Consider the following 18,520-nt stretch of genomic DNA (forward strand, 5'->3'; position numbering starts at 1 on the left):
ATCTCTATTGTCTTGCTGGATTCTGATTGAACTTCCAGCAGATCCTCAGTTTGGGGTCTTGTCCTAGAAGTCAGCCCTGTTTATCAGCTTCGAGGGTTCATAGTAGATACACATCCCTCCCTCCCTCCTTCTGTTGGATTGGCCAGAGTTCACTCAATTTCAGCTGTTGACTTCCAATTGACACTTTCTGCTTTTCAGGAACACACACTGACTATTTTGACCTTGTTCTTATGTCCATCAGGTGCTCTGTTGCTTCTCTCTGCCTCTTCCCTCACAAACACTGACATGATGCAGGCCCCAGAGGCATTGGTACTTTGTCCCCATCCACTTGAATCTTGGGGTTTTGAAGATATTTTGTAACCTCATTGTGTTGTAAATGTTGCCATACGGTTGCTGGTTTTGGGGGCCAGCTGCCCTGACCTGTTAAAGTAAGGATTCAGGCAGATTTTAAAAAGCAAACTGTCATCATCTGCCATATCATCTTCTCAGAATCCTTCTCAACTTTAAGAAAAATATTAAATGTGCTCAGAACTCCAGTGCCCAGCCATGAGCCACCATTTCTTTTTCACATCTTTTAAGCAGCTTCCAGCCTTATTGAGCCACCTACCTGGATTTTTAGTGAAAGTACCAATTATTGCTTTTGTTACTGCTCTGATTATAAAGTTGCACAGGTTTTAAGAAGTCATCTTCAACATCTTTTTCCATAAGTCCTGTGACATTTAGGGTACAGCTTTACAGGATGTGGAGTTTTTGGTAAAACAGATACCATGTTGTCACAGAAATGGCTGCTCATGTTCATGTATGACACATGGGAAAGACCATTGGGAAATAATTAAGGATCAATATTGTGAAACTGAAGAAGGAAACCTCATTTAAAATGGAACCATGGGAATGGATAAAGAAGATGTGGTTTATATATACAATGGAATACTACTTGGCAATGAGAAATCGGGCCATTTGCAGCAACCTGGTTGGAACTGGAGGGTATTATGCTAAGTGAAATAAGCCAGGCAGAGAAAGACAGATACCATATGTTTTCATTCATATATGGATCTTGAGAAACTTAACAGAAGACCATTGGGGAGGGGAAGGGGGAAAAAAAAAGTTACAGAGAGGGAGGGAGGCAAACCATAAGAGACTCTTAAGGACTGAGAACAAACTAAGGGTAGATGGGGGGTGGGGCAGAGGGGAAAGTAGGTGATGGGCAGGGAGGAGAGCACTTGTTGGGATGAGCACTGGATGTTGTATGGAAACCAATTTGATAATAAATTATATTTAAAAATAAAAATAATTAATTAAAAAAATAAAATGGAACCATGGGGCCAGAAGGGGACGCCCCCTCCCATCACCCAACCAGAGTCCAAAGATTTGAGGACTAACGTTTCACTACTATACTTGCTGGGAGTGGTGGCCTTCGGCTAGGGCAGGGACATCCCACACGGAGGATGCTTATGTTCTGTCACAGCAGGCACACGTGTGGCTTATGCGGGGACCTTCAAAGCCTCTCAGATGTGTTCTCCATGGCTCTGTTGGCCCTTCCCGTCCTCTCTGGACTCCTGGCAAGAGCAGCTCCATGACGCATGTGGCCCTGGGCTGGCGCCTGAGAGCACCCAGTAGATGGCCTTTTCCTAGAGAGTAATGGGTCTGACCTTTCAAGATACAAAATCCCTTCGCTGAGTATTTGCACAGAATATTTTATGGACTCTAAATGGGTCTCCCGATGCTAAGATGCCTGGTCCCTGCCAGACTTACTATAGTCCGTCCGTGTTCATTTAATCGCTAGATTTGATTTTCTTAGTTCAAACTGACGAGTAAACCAGGTGAGACACTTTCTACCAAAGACAGATTAAAGTCCAGCCTCCACAGCACGCCGTATTTGGGCCCCCAAACGAGGCCTCTTGCTTGTCTGTCTCTACTCTCGCAGATGCTGTGTCCGGGCTCCAGCAGTGGGGCGGTTTCCTGTGTGGCCGGTGGGTGTTTCTGATGAAGTTGAGTTGCAAGTAACCCGTAGGAGGCTGCAAAGGAACTCTGGCCCTCTGTAGGGCACAGTGCTCATCCTCGCCGTGGTCTGGGTCAGACCCGAAGCCATTTTCTAGCTGATTTTATTTTCTTTTACTTTGATCTTTATTATAAAGTACTGAAGAAGTGCCAGCGCGCTGAGAGGTATTTTTTGTAACATGGCGGAATACGATGAATTTCCTGATCTGGATGAACTCTAACAGTAAAACTATGCAAGCCATCCATGCTCCCTTAGGATTCTTAAAAGGGCCTAATTTCTACTCACATTTTTCTTCTTTTATCACATTTTTTTCCTTCCTCTTGGGTATTTGTCATTCCTTGTTCAACGTTAGAATCACTTGGTGAGATTTTGACAGAATACCAGCACCTGGGCCCCCTCCGTACATTTGCATCAGAATGCGAGTACTTTGAAATCATTTCCTCAGGTAATTCTGGGTTAGCCAGGATTGAGAACCAGTGCCCCAAATTAAAAACTTGAATTTGTCAAGCTTACAACACGATGCACCTATGTAAACATGGTATTCCTCCTCGGGAGCTTGTAGAGGCCATGTGCTGGGGGCTCTGGGGTCATGGGTGGCAGCTCTAGAAACCGTGTGAGAGATGATGGGGTGTCAGCTTGTGCGGGGGGTTCCTAAGAGAATGTCTGAGCCTTTTGCAAGACAGGCTCCCTGCTTTGCCCTGCTTGCGTGTTTCTGGGGTGGGGGCTTGAGAGAGTGCTGACGGAGACCGGAGGGGTTAGGGCAGGCCGAGCCAGCGTCCTCCCCCAGAGCCCTGCTGACCTGGATCTGTCTTTCCTAGCTGTGTGACCTCGGGAAAGTCACTCACTCTCCAGGCTTTTCGGTTGCCTCCGTAAACAAGAGATAGCGTGTGTAAAATGCGTGTCGTAATACCAGGCACCACCCTGGTGCCGGTTTTAGGGTTTCAGATGTAGAGAGCAGCCTGGACCCTGGAATGCTCAAATCCTCCATGAGCCACCTACAACTTCATGCAGATCCCCAGGGATGGTCCGGGGAAATAATGTTTATTACTCATTGGGGCTTTGACCCCCAAATACCTCTTTGTTGGAATGGACTGTGGTCTGAACTCTGATAAGCTTCCAGAATTCCCTTCTGCTCCTTTGATTTAAGAGCAGGCAAAGTGGGGGGCGCCTGGGTGGCTCAGTGAATCATCCGACTTTAGCTCAGGTCATGATCTCATGGTCCATGAGCTCAAGCCACATATCAGGTTCTCTGCTGTCAGCTGTCATGGAGCCTGATTCAGATCTTCTGTCTTCCTTTCTCTGCCTCTCCCCAGCTCACACATAAGCTTTCTCTCTCTCTTTCTCTCTCTCTCTCTCAAAAACAAACAAACATTTAAAAAAAGAGAGAGAGAGAGAGAGAGAGAGCAGGCAAAATGGCTTCCTTGTCTCCTTTTTCCTACCCTTTCCCCTACCCTCCCCACCCCAGCCCTGTCCTTCTGGCCCTTGTCACCAACTGTGCAAGTGGAGGTGGCTTCTGGGGACCAGCTTGTTCTGGGATGTGGCAGAAGTTCAGCTCCTCCTTGTCCCCCTGATGTCACTCTGAGGCCAGACTGCCCTTATCCTAAGCAGCAGAAAGACAGGAGAGAGAAGTGTAAACAGGGTTGTCCCAGGAAGGGGATTTCCTAAACACCACTCTTCCTCCCTCGGAGAGCTCTTCCCCACCTCCCCCTGCCACCCACTGCCCATTTCTCAGGAGCAAAGGCGGACAGGATTCAGAACGCGTGGGAAGGAGGACACGGTGATTGTGATTCTTCCTCCTCCTCCATATGCTACATCTTGGGCGTCTGAGGCTCTAAACTCCCTTCTGTTGTCTCCTCCAAGCTTCGGGAAATGACAGTACAAGAGTGTGGTAGTCTTGTTGAAAAGTCAAATCAAACGTGGTGAAGACAGAGCTAATTTATCTTCTTTCTTTCTTCCCATCTGTTCCACTTCTCTTGCTCATGGCTAAAGAGGGGGCCTGCTGAAATGCTGAAAGAGAAACTCCTGCCCTCTGGGTCCCGTGTCACACAGCTAGTCATTTGTCAAACCCTGTTCCTTTCCACAAAACGTTCCTGCACCTGGCTTTTCCAATCCCTCCCTGCTTTGAGAAGTTCTGTCCGAACTCAGAGATCTTCTGACTAGAGTGTCCTAACCTCTTCACTTCATTCATTCATTCATTCGTTCATTCATTTACCACTTATCAACTGTCTTGTGGTTGACTTCGTCACTGCTCCAGACTTTGTCGGAAGACTCCAAAAAATGAGACAACCCAACCCTGCCACTCTGCTTAGCTTACACCCTGGTCGGAGAACACTTGCAAAGAAATTATTACACTGTAGTGTGACTTGCTTTTTGTAATAAAAGAAGCGATAAAGGAATATGAAAGGCCTCACACAGAATCCAGGCCATGAAGGGTAAGTATAAGTTCACTAGACAGAGAGCATGAAGGCACGTGCCGGACATGGGGCCCCTGTCAGAGAGTTGAGAATGGCACGGTCACGGTGATCAGCTGAGCTCTGATATGGAACATAGATGTGGGGGGAAGTCAAACCCTAGAAGTGGTTTGGAAGCCGAATTTGGAATTTAAGTCTATAGGAATGAAAGACACAAGGGTGGTTTGTAACCAGATGAGTAACGTGATCAGCCTTGCTATTGCCGAGGGATACTTACACACAGAAGGCAAAGAGCAGATCGGAGGGGGCATCCAGTGGCCAAGAGCGAGGTCCCAACCAAAGGAGGCAATGGACGAAGTTCCATCAGGAGCACGAGTGAGCTTCCTGTCCCCAGCTCTGCTGCTCTAGAGCAGATGCTTTCTTTCGCGGTGTTACTCCTGTTTTCTCTGAGACCCTCTCCATGCATTGCCCGTAGCAACCGAAACATTTGTTCCACAGAACCGAGAATTCAACTCTGCTCAAAAATGGAAGGAATGAAATGACTATGGTGTAAGTCCAATGAGGACGGTAACAGTATTTTTCCTTCTACGTGTCCCCAAAATGTTCACAGTACTGGTGTGAAAGAGGGGCTCGAGAAATCTTAGTTGAGCTAGACTCACCCCAAAGGCAATATGAAAGGTGTATTAGTTTCCTGTGACTGATGCAACCCATTAACATGAATTAGGTAGCTTCAAACAACAGAAATGCAGTGTCACAGTTGTGGAGGCTGGTAATCTGAAATCAAGGTGGCAGCAAGGCCACACTCCGTCTGAAGGCTGTAGAGGAGGCTGCTTCCTTGCCTCTTCCGGCTTCTAGCGGTTGCCAGAAGTGCTCGGTGATGCGTGGCTTGTACATGCGTCACCCTGGCCTCTGCCTCCACTGCCATGTGGCCTTCTTCCCCGTGTCTCTGGATCTAAATTTCTCTCCTATAAGGACACCAGTCATTGGAGTAGCACCTACCATAGTCCAGTGTGACCTCACCTTTCTTGATCACATTCATAAAATTATTTCCAAGTAAGGTCAGGTTCATAGGTGCCAGGGATTAGGGCTTGGACATCTTTTTTTTTTTTTTTTTTTTTTTTTTTGGCAGGGAGCGAGCAATTCATGCGTAACAAAGGATGTGGTGTGTGCTATTGTTCTGTCTCTAGCAGCTTGAACCTTCTCTCTAGGGACTCCTTCTACACCGGCAGGTTGTCCCCTGGGCAGCTCTAGAACGTCAAATAATTGTACCACATAGTCGGCATGCTCTTTTAAAAAAATTAGACTCATCCATTCTTCAAATGTTTGGGAACCTACTATGTGCCTGACCCTGTTCGAGGATCTAGATATGCAGAGGGGAATAAGCCAGGCCTGGGCTCTGCCCTGATGAAATTATTTGTGTTTTAAACTTGCCAAGGGGGTAACAAACTCTGTTGGCAATTACGGGACTAAAAAGTTTTGGGTTTTTTTTTTTTTAGGAATGAAAATTAATCATTCTTTTGCCAAGAGTTGCTAAGACTCACAACTGGGAGAATGTTATTTCATAGAACTACACCTTATCTACAAGGGCTTCCGGCAAAAATGTGAACCCCACTTGAGGTGCCCCGAGTCCGAGCACAGTGGGATGCCGGGCCAGGCCACGAGGCCAGGGGGCTCAGGCGGAGGCAAAGTGCAGTGAGCTGCCTGGAGCTCCTTTCTGAGGGCTGAGGGCCAAGTTACAGGCATTTACATGTGGCCTCCCCAGGAGTCAGGCCACACCGAGGCCTCCTGAATCACTTCAGTGACCTTTGGAACCGCCGCAGCAATGCCCCCTAAGAGCTAGTTGTGGGCCAGTGAGCGCTGGACGGCGCAGAGAGGAAACCGTATTTAGCGCTCAGGGAATTACCTCCAGCGCTGCTGTCCATCAGTCTTTGTGCCTTCAGACTTGACACACCACTTGCTTCCCTTCCTGCAGGCTGCAGGGCACTCACGGGTACGGGGCGTCGGTGGGCCCATGTGTGTGACTCGGAGGTGTGGCGTCATAAGCCACGTTGTCCATAACCGTCAGCTTCATTGTGGGGGCTGTGGGCTTTTGTTTTTTAAGTGAACTCTATGGCCAACGTGGGGCCTGAACTCCCCACCCCGAGATCAAGAGTCGTATTCTCTGCCGACTGGGCCAGCCAGGCGCCCCTATGAGCTTTATTGTAATAAAGGTGACGCTTCACTCTCCGTCTACCAAACCCTGAGTCCACTTCAATTAGATACAAAATTAATCAGAAGGCAGGGATGCCAATGATTAGGGTCCCCTCAAATCCTTACATTCCAAAGGACAGGAGGAAGAGAGGGAAGCTCTCTGCTTCTAAGAAAACTATAATCTAATGAGACAGAGAAAAATGTAATTGTTCCCATATTTAGCTTGCAAAAAAAATGCAGAATAGAATATGTATGAATTCAAGGAAATAGAAATAAAGATAATCGTGAGGTACATTTCTCAGTACTAAAGGAAAACCAAGGTAAGTAATTATTACGAAAAATGGGGTTAGATAAGAAGACTGGAGGTGAGATTAAAATGGTGAAGCAGGAACTTTAACAGGTATTTGTGATTTGGGGCGGGGGGTGCGGGGAGAGAGCAGTGGTGGGGGCAGTTATGAAAATGAGAAGAAAACACAATAAAATGCCAAGGCATTTGTGCATTCAGCAGATATCCATCGAATACCTATTGCGTGCCAGGCATTTTGCTAGGTGAATAAGAAACACTGTCACCACCTTTCTCAGTGGAAATTCCAGTGAGAAAAACAGTATTAAACAGTAACTTTATTTATGTGATTAGAATTTTGGTTAGTATATGACAGAACCACAGGGGGGTTACGTGTAGCTAGTGTGGAGGGAGCGTATAGAGCAGGGGCCTAACCTGGTCAAGGGGAGGGTGAGGAAACAGTACTGTGTTACACGTCTGGTGTTGTGTAATCTGAAGTACAAAAAAAATTCACGTTTCTGGAGTGTTATTGTTTTAGGTGTTTATGTCCAACAGAATCATTTTCACATTTCTCTGAAAAGTCAGTATGCTTTGCAACAAACAATTCGGGGACAACTGGAAATCCACAGGCCAAAGAATGTGGTAGCATCACTTCCTCACACCATACACAAAAAATTAACCCAAAGTGGGTCATAGAACCTAAGTGTAAGTTCAAACTGTAAAACTCTTGGGATATATTAGAGGAGTAAATCTTCATAATCTTGAGTTAGGCAAAGCCTTCTAACGACACAAAGCACGACTGACAGAAAGAAAAAAATTAATCAGACTTTGTCAAAATGAAAAACTTGTACCACAAAGGATACTATCAAAAACTGAAAAGGACACCCAGGGGATGGGAAAAAAAACCAGTTTTTGCCAAACATATATCGGATAAGGGATTGCATCCAGAATATATAAGAAATTCTCACAACTTAATAATAAAAGGCAAAAATCCAGTCTAAAAAGGGGGCAAAGGATTTGAACACTTACTCATGAGGACAGGTAAATGGGCAATGGGAGCATGAAAAGATTCCCAACATTACTCATCATTAGAGAATGCAAATCAAAACCACAATGAGATCTCATGTGTGCTAGGATGGCTATAATGAAAAAAAGACATGATCACAGGTGTTGGTGAGGGTGTGGAGAAACCCTCACACGCTGCTGGTGGGAAAGCCAACTTGGAAAATGGTCTGGTAGTTCCTCAAAAGTTTAATATAAGGTTACCATATGGCCCTGCAATTCTCCAGGTATCTTCCCCAAATAAATGCAAGGTCCACAATAACTCGTACATGAATGTTCAGAGCACCCATATTCATACTATCCCAAAAGTGAGAAAAAACCAATGTCCATCAACTAAATGGATAAAATGTAGCCACTCCATACAATGGAGTATTATCTGGAAATAAAAAGAATGAAGGACTGCTTCATGCTAGAATGCTGAAAACACTTTGTTGAGTGAAAGAAGCCAGCCGCAAAAGACAACATATTGCTATTCCATTTTAATGAATTATCTGGAATAGGCAAATCGGCTGAGACAGAATGTAATTCAGCGGTTGCCTGAGGCAGGGTGAGGGCAGGAAATGGGGACTGACCGCTGGTGCACTTGTGAATATGGAGTTCTTTTGGGGTTATAAAAATGTCCTCAAATTGATTGGGGTGATGGTTGCACAACTGTGACTAAAGCCATTGAATTGTACACTTTAAGTGGATAGATTGTATGGTATATAAATTAAATCTTGATAAAGCTATTATTCTAAAAGTAAATATGTTTGATATATTCAAAATCTAATCTCCCTGCTTCCTTCCTTCCTTCCTTCCTTCTGTCCATCCATCACCAAATTCATACACCTGAGATGGAATATGTTTAATCCATGGAATGAAGTATAATTATATTTTCAATTGGGTGATAAGAAATGATAGAAAACCAAAAATGAAACATTCTTTTAATTTGTGGAACTACAAAGAATATCTGAGGTGTAAGCAAGTCTCTTTAATGAGATTTATTCTTTTTTTCATTCAAAACATATTTATGGAACATTTATTAAACATTTGAGAACTGTACTAGGTGCTATTTTATGATTTCAAAGCAACACGCACATGAGTGTATTTTTCATAGCATGCACCTGAGACCAAGTTTCCCATGTTTTATAATAACCAGTCTGCCAAGGCTACAACTCCCTCCTTTCTAGCAAGTAGTTTACAAGAGCTGACTTTGGTCTATCACAAATTGCTTAAAAAGATTAAACACACAGTCACATTTGGACATCTCTTGACATTTACAGAAATGCAAAAACTTTCTTAGAAAATTCATGAAATTGCCACATGTCTTGAACAGTGAGTTTGTTTGACAGCAGTCTTGGGAATCTTAGAGTCACCGGAATGGGGTGTGGAGAAGCCAAGTTTGCCCCCTGGGGTGCCTTTCTCCCCAGGGACTTGCAGAATTGCTGTGGTTTAGAGACAGCTGGAAGCTTGACCCAGCTGGGACCGGTAGCCGATGCCAGTCCGATGGCCTCTGGAGAAACTGGCGGATTCTGAAATTGCTGTCAGGAGTCTCAGGTCTACCGAGGTCAAAACGGAACCCAGCTCTCCGTAAGTCGATCCAGACCTTAGGTCAGTGTGACCTCTAAGTGCTGAGGCCCCACCCAGATCCCCTGAACCTGCATCTCTGGAAGTAGACCAGATGATGCTTACAACCCCGGGAAGTTTGCAAACGGCCATGATGCCATGTGGATTACCAAATTCTCTTTAAAAGTAAAAAGAGTTGGGGCTCTATGATCAGGACTCTTCGCAGCTAGAAAGAATTCCCTGAGCCTGTTCTAATTTATGCTTAGTTCTTCAGAACTTAATTGAATGGGGTTCTGGAGATTAGAAATTGGGCGGGAAAAAGTAGCCATTCATCTCCTCTTTAATGTAAGGACCCTTCCTTTCATTTACCTTCAGTATTTTCACGTCCATCCACTTATCTTCCCCCTAGAATGAGCAGTGAAGTAGCAACATAATCCAGGAGAAAAGTGTCTATATGTACTCAGATTTTACTCCGATGGAACAAAACACATTTCGAGAAAGAATTTTCCTGGGGAAAATAATGTAACTTTAAAAGAAAAATCAAAGGGAAAAATTGTAGCCAAATAATTAAGCCACTAAAACGTATGCATTATTTTGGGGGAAAGTTTTTTTCTCCATTTAGTGAAATTTCTTTATTATTCACCAACACTCACGACTCCAAAAGTATCTTACTCTCATTCATCTATTCAAGATTATTTATTAACTACACTTTGTCAGGCAAATAACTGAAGTTTTCTGCAACTTGAAGAATTTAAGGATAAGTGAGGGGAATAATGGTAGAGCAGGAAAGACAAGTGTTAAGACTGTGTACATGTTTTCACTCTCTTGATTTTGATGACCCACTTTTAACTTAATCTTCTAGGGATATCTATCTTCTAGGGATCCCTCCTTCAGGAAGGTGGGCGTCACTCAGTTCATTAGATCGCCATCCTTTCAGGAGAAAGGAAACTTTTGAACAACGGATGCCTGTTTCAACAGCCACTGCCAATGTTCTGAAAGCACCAATTTACTCTCAGCCATATAACAAAGGCCGATTTGCCTTCTTTCTAATTGATTCGATGGCTTGCTGGCACTTTTAAAACACATTACGTCAATCCTCAGACATCTTTTGTGATGGTAAGTAGTGATCTTTTGCTCTGGTGATTCCAGGCACAGAGATGCTGCCAGCCTTCTCGAATGAGTGTTGACACTCACTTCTCAAGGGAAACACTATATATATATATATATATATATATATATAGGCTTCATCATCCTGAGACTCGATGTGCTGTCTCTCCCGGACAGAAGTCTCTTTTGTAAATGTGCCCCAACTCACTGTTAATGCAATCATATGTGCACGTGACTCCAGTCATTTGAAAGTGCATTGATCCTTTGTCTCACAAGATTTCCTACAGCAAATCTAGAAGACTAAGAACATTTCAACTCAGGCCCAGTGGCTCTTCTTAGGAGTTTCCGAAGAACGTAGGTCCCTGAGGTGGCACTTTGACCAAACTGTTTCCTAATTAAATGGCTAATTGGTTAGTGACTGGGATTTGGTCCCAGCTTGGGTCCCTACCCCAGCTTGGGATTTTCCTCAGGATTCTGGGTCACTCGGGGTCCACTTTGCTGGTGCTCAACCAGACTTGCTCCAGAACTACTGGTGCATAGAACTTACGCTTAATGTGCTACCATTCCAGGCAGTGAACTGAGATTTCTGCAAACGTGTCCACATGTCCTCAGCAAGATGCGTAATGACTGTATCAGACTGTGATGATAGGTCAGGTACTCCTACAGCCAACACTCTGGGGATCCAGAGCATGGCAGGTGATCCATCAGGCCACCCACACATGCAGCGCCTGCCATGTGCAAGGCTCCATGTTGTGACAGACTGGGAGAAATCTCACAGAAGCCCAGGGCTACAGCAGGCTTTCCTCCTCAAGGCGAGGGAGATGTTTTTGTGCACTCAAGACCTTGGGAGGGCACCCACTTCTTCCACCTTGTTCTATGAGTTCTTCAATCCTTAGTAATTTTGATTGGCGATCCAAGCTAAGATATGCCCTCCCCGGGACTTGGCATAGAATGAAAAAGAGTCACAAACAGAAGACAGCTATTGATTTTATGGGGATTTCCTTTTTCTGGGATGGAAGAAGCAGTACAGGGTTGTGGCCATAGATCCCAAGGATGGCTCCTGGGTGTGGACACGACACAGACAAGGCCCTGCTTTGTGCAAGGCAGGACACAGGAAGGTCCAAGACTCCATGCAGCATCCACTGTCTGCCGCGGGGGCAGGCTCCTGCTCACTTCATCCGAGTAGCTGCATGAGAACAATGCAGAAAGGGACAGACCGTTGAGCCAGTGAAAAGCTGGGGTTTTCCTTATCTCCAGAAGAAATAAAGTTTGGGGTTTTTGGTGGGTTTTTTTTTAAGGAAGTAGGGACTTTTGGGGCACCTAGGTGGCTCAGTTAAGCATCCAATTCTTGGTTTCGGCTCAGGTCGTATCCCGCAGTTCGTGGGTTCCAGCCCCGTGTCGGGCTCTGTGCTGACAGCCAAAACCTGCTTCGGATTCTGTGTCTCCCTCTCTCTGCCCCTCCCCTGGTCACACTCTATCTCTCTCTCAAAAATTAACATTAAAGAAAAAAAATTTTTTTTAAGAAGTAGGGACTTTTATGTATGGAATCATCCAAGAGCAGTTATTTACAATTTTTGTGGCCTTGATTGTGTTAATGAAGCTGTTATTCAAATAGAAAATGAAAACCATTGCACCGTGGAGCACACTTGGCTGAGTGTTTGGGGACAACGATAGCAGCGTCTATGCAAACAGTCGGAGTAGAATCAAGACCAGAACACAGCTGCTCGGCCAGATAGACGGAGCTGAGTCAGCCTCTCCCTTCAGCATGCACATCACCCTGGACCAGGACCCATTGTTGGGCAGGGGAGCAATGCCTGCCACGTTGCACATGATGTTGTAGACATCCACGGACCTGATTGGAGCGGCTCTGAAGTTGGATTTGAAATCTGAAAGGGAAAGGCAAGCAAACAAGTTGTCACAGCCACTCCCTGGGCAGAAAGGGGCTGAGTCACAATACGGAGGAATGACACTCAGGCTCCAGGCAGCTTTGGGACCGGAAATCAGCTCTGCCAATGGGGCGTGGCCAAGTCACTGTGACCTTGGAAGGAGATGTGGAAGGGGTAGAGCTTACAAGAGGATGTCGCTTCCTATGGCTCATGGGGATGAGTTTCTTTAAAAGACGAGTCAGCAGACTGTCCTTGTGCGTAACTGTAGTGTCTTTCTGACAAGAGCCATCCTGGGGGGGCAGCGGGGCATCTCCATTTTTGCTGCTCATTTCTGCAGAGCACTGGAGAGCAGGTGTGGTCGCAGAAGGTTGACTGTCTTGCTGAGCTCCCCAAACCCAATTACACAGTATGCTTATCTTCCAGAACATCTATCTAGCAGGGACTGGTTGGACAGGGGGCCCCATAGCCACTCAAGAATTTTTGTTTCTCATTTTCCTGCCCCACTGAGGTCCCAGGGCTTAATGGAATGTGAAACTGTACGGTTTCCTCTGCGCTAGCTAACTCAGAAGCAACAGTTTCTTAAGCAATGGTTTCTTAAAAAGCTCGGAAGATCAACTCAACATTCCGTGGGAGCCTTTCCCCGGCAGATAAAATACCCTAGCTGAGTGGAAAGCAAGCAAACTGGTTTTGGGGTTCGGGACCCACGCGAAGCCTCCGAGAGCACTAATGGAGAAGAGTATTGTGCTTCCACCCAGAGGCGGCACCAAACTCCAGCAGGGACACGGGAATGTGAAGGGTAGGGCTGGCCCTTCGCAGCATGGTAAGTACAGAGGGATTTCAGTGGAGAGTGCACCTTCTCCTCCACAGGAGGCAAAAAAGGATGCTGAATGTTCAAAGAGTGAGCGTATGAGTTCAGTAATGTATAGAGCAGTTTCCCTTTCGGGCCCCAAACCAGAGCTACACTGAGGTTGAATTCAAGAAGGAGATTTCATCCATCAGTAAAGGCCTCTCTGCATGAGCTTTTAAACCACGCAAGACTTGGAAAAGAAATGGGTCGTACGGGGGCTGTGAAGCCAAGTTTCCTACCTTCGAAAATAGTCCTTTATAATTGCTGTGCTAAAATGATCCCACATACTTTATTTAAAAAGCGAACAAACACCAATGGCAACATAGTCCAGAAGTGCCAACAGCAAGTCCTGCTCTTATGTTAACCCTGAAATTACAGATACAGAAAGAAGTTCTATTCAGAAAACTCTGCCACAGAGTATGCTAGAGCCAGGGCAACTTCCCCGGTGATGGCTTTTGCTCACTTGGGAGAATTAATGTTGACTTCGGTATATAAGGTTAATAGGCTCTACAATCAGCCCACAGGCACTTACTAGCTGGAGAAGCTCTGGAAATGGGTGTGGAAATGGTATGTAAACCATTGTTCCAGGAACGTTCTGTATGCTCAATAAACGGTAGTCGTTACTATTGGTAAACATGTAAACACCCGGCAAGGGCAAGCTATGGATTGAAAATATGCACCCAGTACATTACTTGGAGAGTTCACTTTACTTTTGGGGCACAAAGGATAAGGGATAAGGTAGCATCACCTCATGGTAAAAACTAGTTAAAATCCAGAGCCTCCCTGGAGGGCAGGATCAGGACTGCCCCAGAATCCCAGCCCTTCTTAGTATCAAGGCAATTACAGGTAGGTGTCTGGTCAGACGTCCCCAGAGAAGAATCAGCTGAAGTATGAGAAATCAATGGAAAGGTTGTCCCAGTGATGTGGAAACAACTCCCCTCCCTCCTTCCAGCTTGCCAGGGGCCTGGATGTGACGGCCACACTGCCCCACCGCATGGTACCCGTATCCTTTCCACATGTGTGGGTGGCAGACATCAGTAGACCCAACTTATCTTTCCCTAGCCTTCCCTTTCCAAGCATCCGCATCTTTAACACGTGGCAGGAAAAACTGAGATCAAGCTCTACTAACAAAGAAATATTAGAAAAGATGACCTTTTTACATCAAAAGTACAAAATTAAATCCTATGCACATAAGCAGGAAGGAGTATTGGGTTTTCTTTTCCATTCCATCTGATTCATGGCTTCCTATTCTGCAGTGCTGGGACTTTGGACCCGATGTAGAGATGATCTAGGCTAGCATGAGAGCTTCTAGAAAATTCCGAAATAGCAAAACCAGATCCAGCTAGGGAGGACGTGGGGGCCAAGCTCCACTAACTCAAGGTGGCACTTTGAACCTGGATTGGGAATCCAAGGTAGTCCCAAGAATTTAAATTTTGTTGACACTAAAACTGTTTCTCCTGAAGACAGAAGGTTCTGCAGGCCCACACCATGACTGGCCACCTTGGGGGTGCTTTCCGGGTGAGGCTTGCTAGCTCACGGGCAGCTCACTGAATCACACTCCTGCCGTCTTATCTTGAAACGTGGAGCTCTCCGGGGCAAGATTAGGTTGTTCAAATTAGAAAACTGGGATTAACCAGAGAGAGGCCATCTTCCAGAATTATTTCCTTTTCTTTTTGCTGGACCAGACTTACTGACTTCTAAAGCTGAATCTGGGCAGCCGCAATGATGCCCAGCTTCCTCCCTAAGCGAGAAGCGCATACAATTAATCAGGAGGGATGTACCTCTATCTCAATGTGCAGCTAGATAGCTATTAAAGGCCTCACTCTTAAATTTTCTTCTGAGTAAACAGCGTGTAAAGCTGTTCAATCTTTCATGAGAATTGGAGCCAGAAACGTGATGGTTTGCGGGCGGCTCTCAAGGCTGTATCTGCCTGGAAACATTTTTGCAATTGGCCCAGTCCATTTTCATCAGGGTCATCTATCTGTCTATAAAAGACTTAGGCTTTTAGTTTTAAAGGAGCATATGATGGAGGCCTTTGTTGATGGACAAACTCTCCCCACTGAACTTAAGTTTAAGCTAATGCAGCTTTGAGTACTTTGTTTTAAAATTTTGGTTTGAGGCTAGATTTGCTTCTGCTTTAAAATATGCCTGAGACCCTTGCTTATAAACACTCCTTCAACTGACAACTGCTTTTGCATTCCCGATCTTATTTCTGTCTTCTAGGGAAGAAGGAGGAGGTGCTTTTGAATGAAAGCCCTGATGTTTAATGTTCTCCCGTATAAAGGCCATGACCCTGGAATGTCTCCAACCTAATCTAACAGTTGACCTCAACCAAGTCCTTAAGGCTATCCCTCATTTGCTATGTTTTCAAGCTTTTTAGAGAATTAATGTTGAATTTAGTATAAGAGGTTACATCTGACGTGAGGCTTGGCCGACCAGAACACCCACCAGCTACCACTGGTTGATGGCAACCTGCGTGGGCATGTTCTGAACTCTTTTAGGCCAATGTCGTGAACCTGGTTGGCCCTCTATGAATGTTTGCTGCTCCTGGTTCTGATGCTTCAGGATGTGGGAACTTGGGTCACATGTGGGAAAGGATCTGGACTGATGTGTTCCTAAGCTCAGGAGGCCAGGGGCTCCTGTGGCGGATGCAGAAACTGATGTTTCATCGTTCTCTTTTGTGGTAAGTCGAGTGGCCCAAGGCAGATGAAATGAGTTGGGTTGACATACATCTTCGTCTTGCTACAAGAAGAAGAGCAGACCTTCTAGGCAACACCTCTAACCTATAATTTGAAAGGGAAGCGTGGACTGTCATGGGCTGAAACATTCTGATCTATATCTAGAAAACAGCATTTGGAATATGATACCAGGGTAGGTTTATTATATTTAATAAGGAAAGTGGACAGTAGTAAGAAAGACTAGCTTATAAGCCAGTCAACTGATGGCTGATGGCTGTAGAATGCTTCTCTCCCTCCACTTTTTGTTTTGTTTTGTTTTGTTTTAAAGAAAGAAGGGGATGTTTGGGTCATAGTATGATCTCCAGAGTGTGTGATAAACTTTCCCCAAATGTGAATTTACAGTCCTCTGTCAGTTAAAGCAAATGACCAAATAGGCCCTCTCCATCTCCCCTCTCTTCCATCCCTAGGAATTTATCTGGTCAAGGAAGAGAAAGTCATTCTGGCTCATTCTCAAAGTCAGTCTCAAGGTCATTTCCTAGCCTGGCCTTGAGCACATCCCAGCTTCTGGTTGGGCCCTAAACCGAATGACCCCCACAGGGGTGGGTGCTCTAGACAGGGAGGAACCCTGGAAGGCTCAGACCCTGTGAAGTGATCACATCAACTCTGAGACTCACAGCTGTCAGCAACCTGGTGTCTGATAAGCTTTCCTGGACATCAGATAACTGTGAAATAACGTTTTGATGAATTAAGTAAAAAACGAATCACAAACATGTGGAATACATTTTCTTCACTGCACTCAAGATTTAAAATTTACAAGGAAAAGTATTTGGCCACATTTGCCAAACCTAAGAGGCATTTGAAAGCAAGCCAGCAAAAGATGTTTCATGGAGACCAGCTGGGTTTGCTCAGCTTTGCTCATAAAGAGGGTCCATAAAGAAATCGCTTCAGCCTTTACTGTTCTATCAGCCCCTACTGGAGACACTTCCTTGGGAACAGAGGACTAAAAGAATTTGGTCAGCTCTTGCCTACCGGGTCCAAAGGCCAGGAAGATGCCCCTCATGTCCATGAGTTCATTGTCATAGCCATGCCACCCACGCTGCCAGCCTTCTCTCCTGCCGGTGCTGTTCATCCAAAATGGAAGTGACTCTCGATTCTGAAACCAAGCAAAGCAGTTACATTACCCTTTGTCCCAACCATCATGATGAGTGAGCATCTGGCCCAGACTGCCACCCAGTGTGGGGATTTCCTTCTCAACATTCCTCCACTGGGGTCATCCAGCCTCAGCTGGATCACTTCCTTCTTCAGGTAGCTCAGACCATTGGAGGCACGCCGGTAAATTGCCAGAGAGCTCTAGTTATAAAAGTATTTTCTTACACGGAGCTGAACTGTACCTTGTGATCAGTTTTAGAGCCACTAAATATATCATGTTAGAGACGGAAGGGATGTTAAAGTGTATCTGTGGTATAGTAAAAGGTATATTTGGCTTTGGTCCCATGTTCCTGACCCAGAGCTCCCAAAACCCTGGGCGTGTCCCGAGGGACAGGAATTCATAATGAGCCCCTTTCTCCCATAGCCGAGTACATGGTAATGGGATGGCTCACTGCGGTGGGGGGCTGGGGAGCTTCAGGAGGTCACTGGAGGAACCAACCACATGATGGGGGGGTTACAAATTTCAGCCCGTCCCCTGTGCGCTAAGGCTGCATTCAGGCTTGTGGCCAACGATGGTCACTCGTGCCTGTGCCGAGAAACCTGTGTAAAAACCCCGGAGGGCTGTGGCCTAGGGGGCTTCTGGGTAATTGAACAAATTGATGTGCTGGGAGGGCAGTGACCCCAAAGAGAGCATGGAGGCCTTATGCCTCACCCCCCCAGACTCGGCCCCATGCCTCTCTTCCGATTGGCTGTTCCTGAGTTGTATCCTCTGTACTGAAACTAATCATAAACAGAGCACATTTCTGAGCTCTGTGATTCATTCCACTCAATTATCAAACCTGGAAAGGGCTGTGAGAACCTGCCAATCGCACATAAGTATGGGTGGCCCGGGGACCCAGGACCCCGGGGCGCGTGTGGGGTGCGAAGAGGGGGCGGCCCGGTGGGACTGAGCCCCCTGGTGCAGGGGGCCGCTCCAACTCCAGACGGTCAGTGTCATGACTGGGCTGAATTGCAGGACACCCGACTGCTGTCAGAGAATTGCTGGAAAATACAGAGTCTAATCTAATCACCTCATTTCTCTAGCAAACCTGACAAAACCCAGAGGCCTTTCCGCCCCACACACCACCCCCATCTTTCTGTTTTTCTAGCTCCACCCTTGGGAGCAACTTGGGATAAATTCATCCACTCCCCTCAAACACTTGAAGATGACACTTCTGTTCCTCTTAGCCAGGGCTCTTACGTTTCCTCCAACAGTCTTCATCTGGGATGGGCTCCAGAGCCGTCACTTCTCTGTCACCCTTCTTCCCTTCAGAACTCAAGTTTTCTTGGACCACAGACGCTTACTTCTGAGACAACGGCTTAA

At 45.9% G+C, this 18,520-nt stretch overlaps 1 protein-coding gene across 1 annotated transcript in view; it reads right to left on the minus strand.

Annotated features, from left to right (window-relative positions):
- Positions 1–12,135: 12,135 nt before the first annotated feature.
- Positions 12,136–18,520, minus strand: part of ENPP6 (ectonucleotide pyrophosphatase/phosphodiesterase 6) — a 108,462-nt gene continuing 102,077 nt past the window's right edge. Inside the window, exons 7-8 of the mRNA XM_043558323.1 lie at positions 17,038–17,161; positions 12,136–12,483 (exon numbers count right to left, since the gene is read on the minus strand). Coding sequence (XP_043414258.1) covers positions 12,278–12,483; positions 17,038–17,161 — 330 coding nt within the window. The 3' untranslated portion in view covers positions 12,136–12,277. The remainder of the gene's footprint in view (positions 12,484–17,037; positions 17,162–18,520) is intronic.

Source organism: Prionailurus bengalensis, chromosome B1, assembly GCF_016509475.1.
Source record: "Prionailurus bengalensis isolate Pbe53 chromosome B1, Fcat_Pben_1.1_paternal_pri, whole genome shotgun sequence".
NCBI lineage: Eukaryota > Metazoa > Chordata > Mammalia > Carnivora > Felidae > Prionailurus > Prionailurus bengalensis.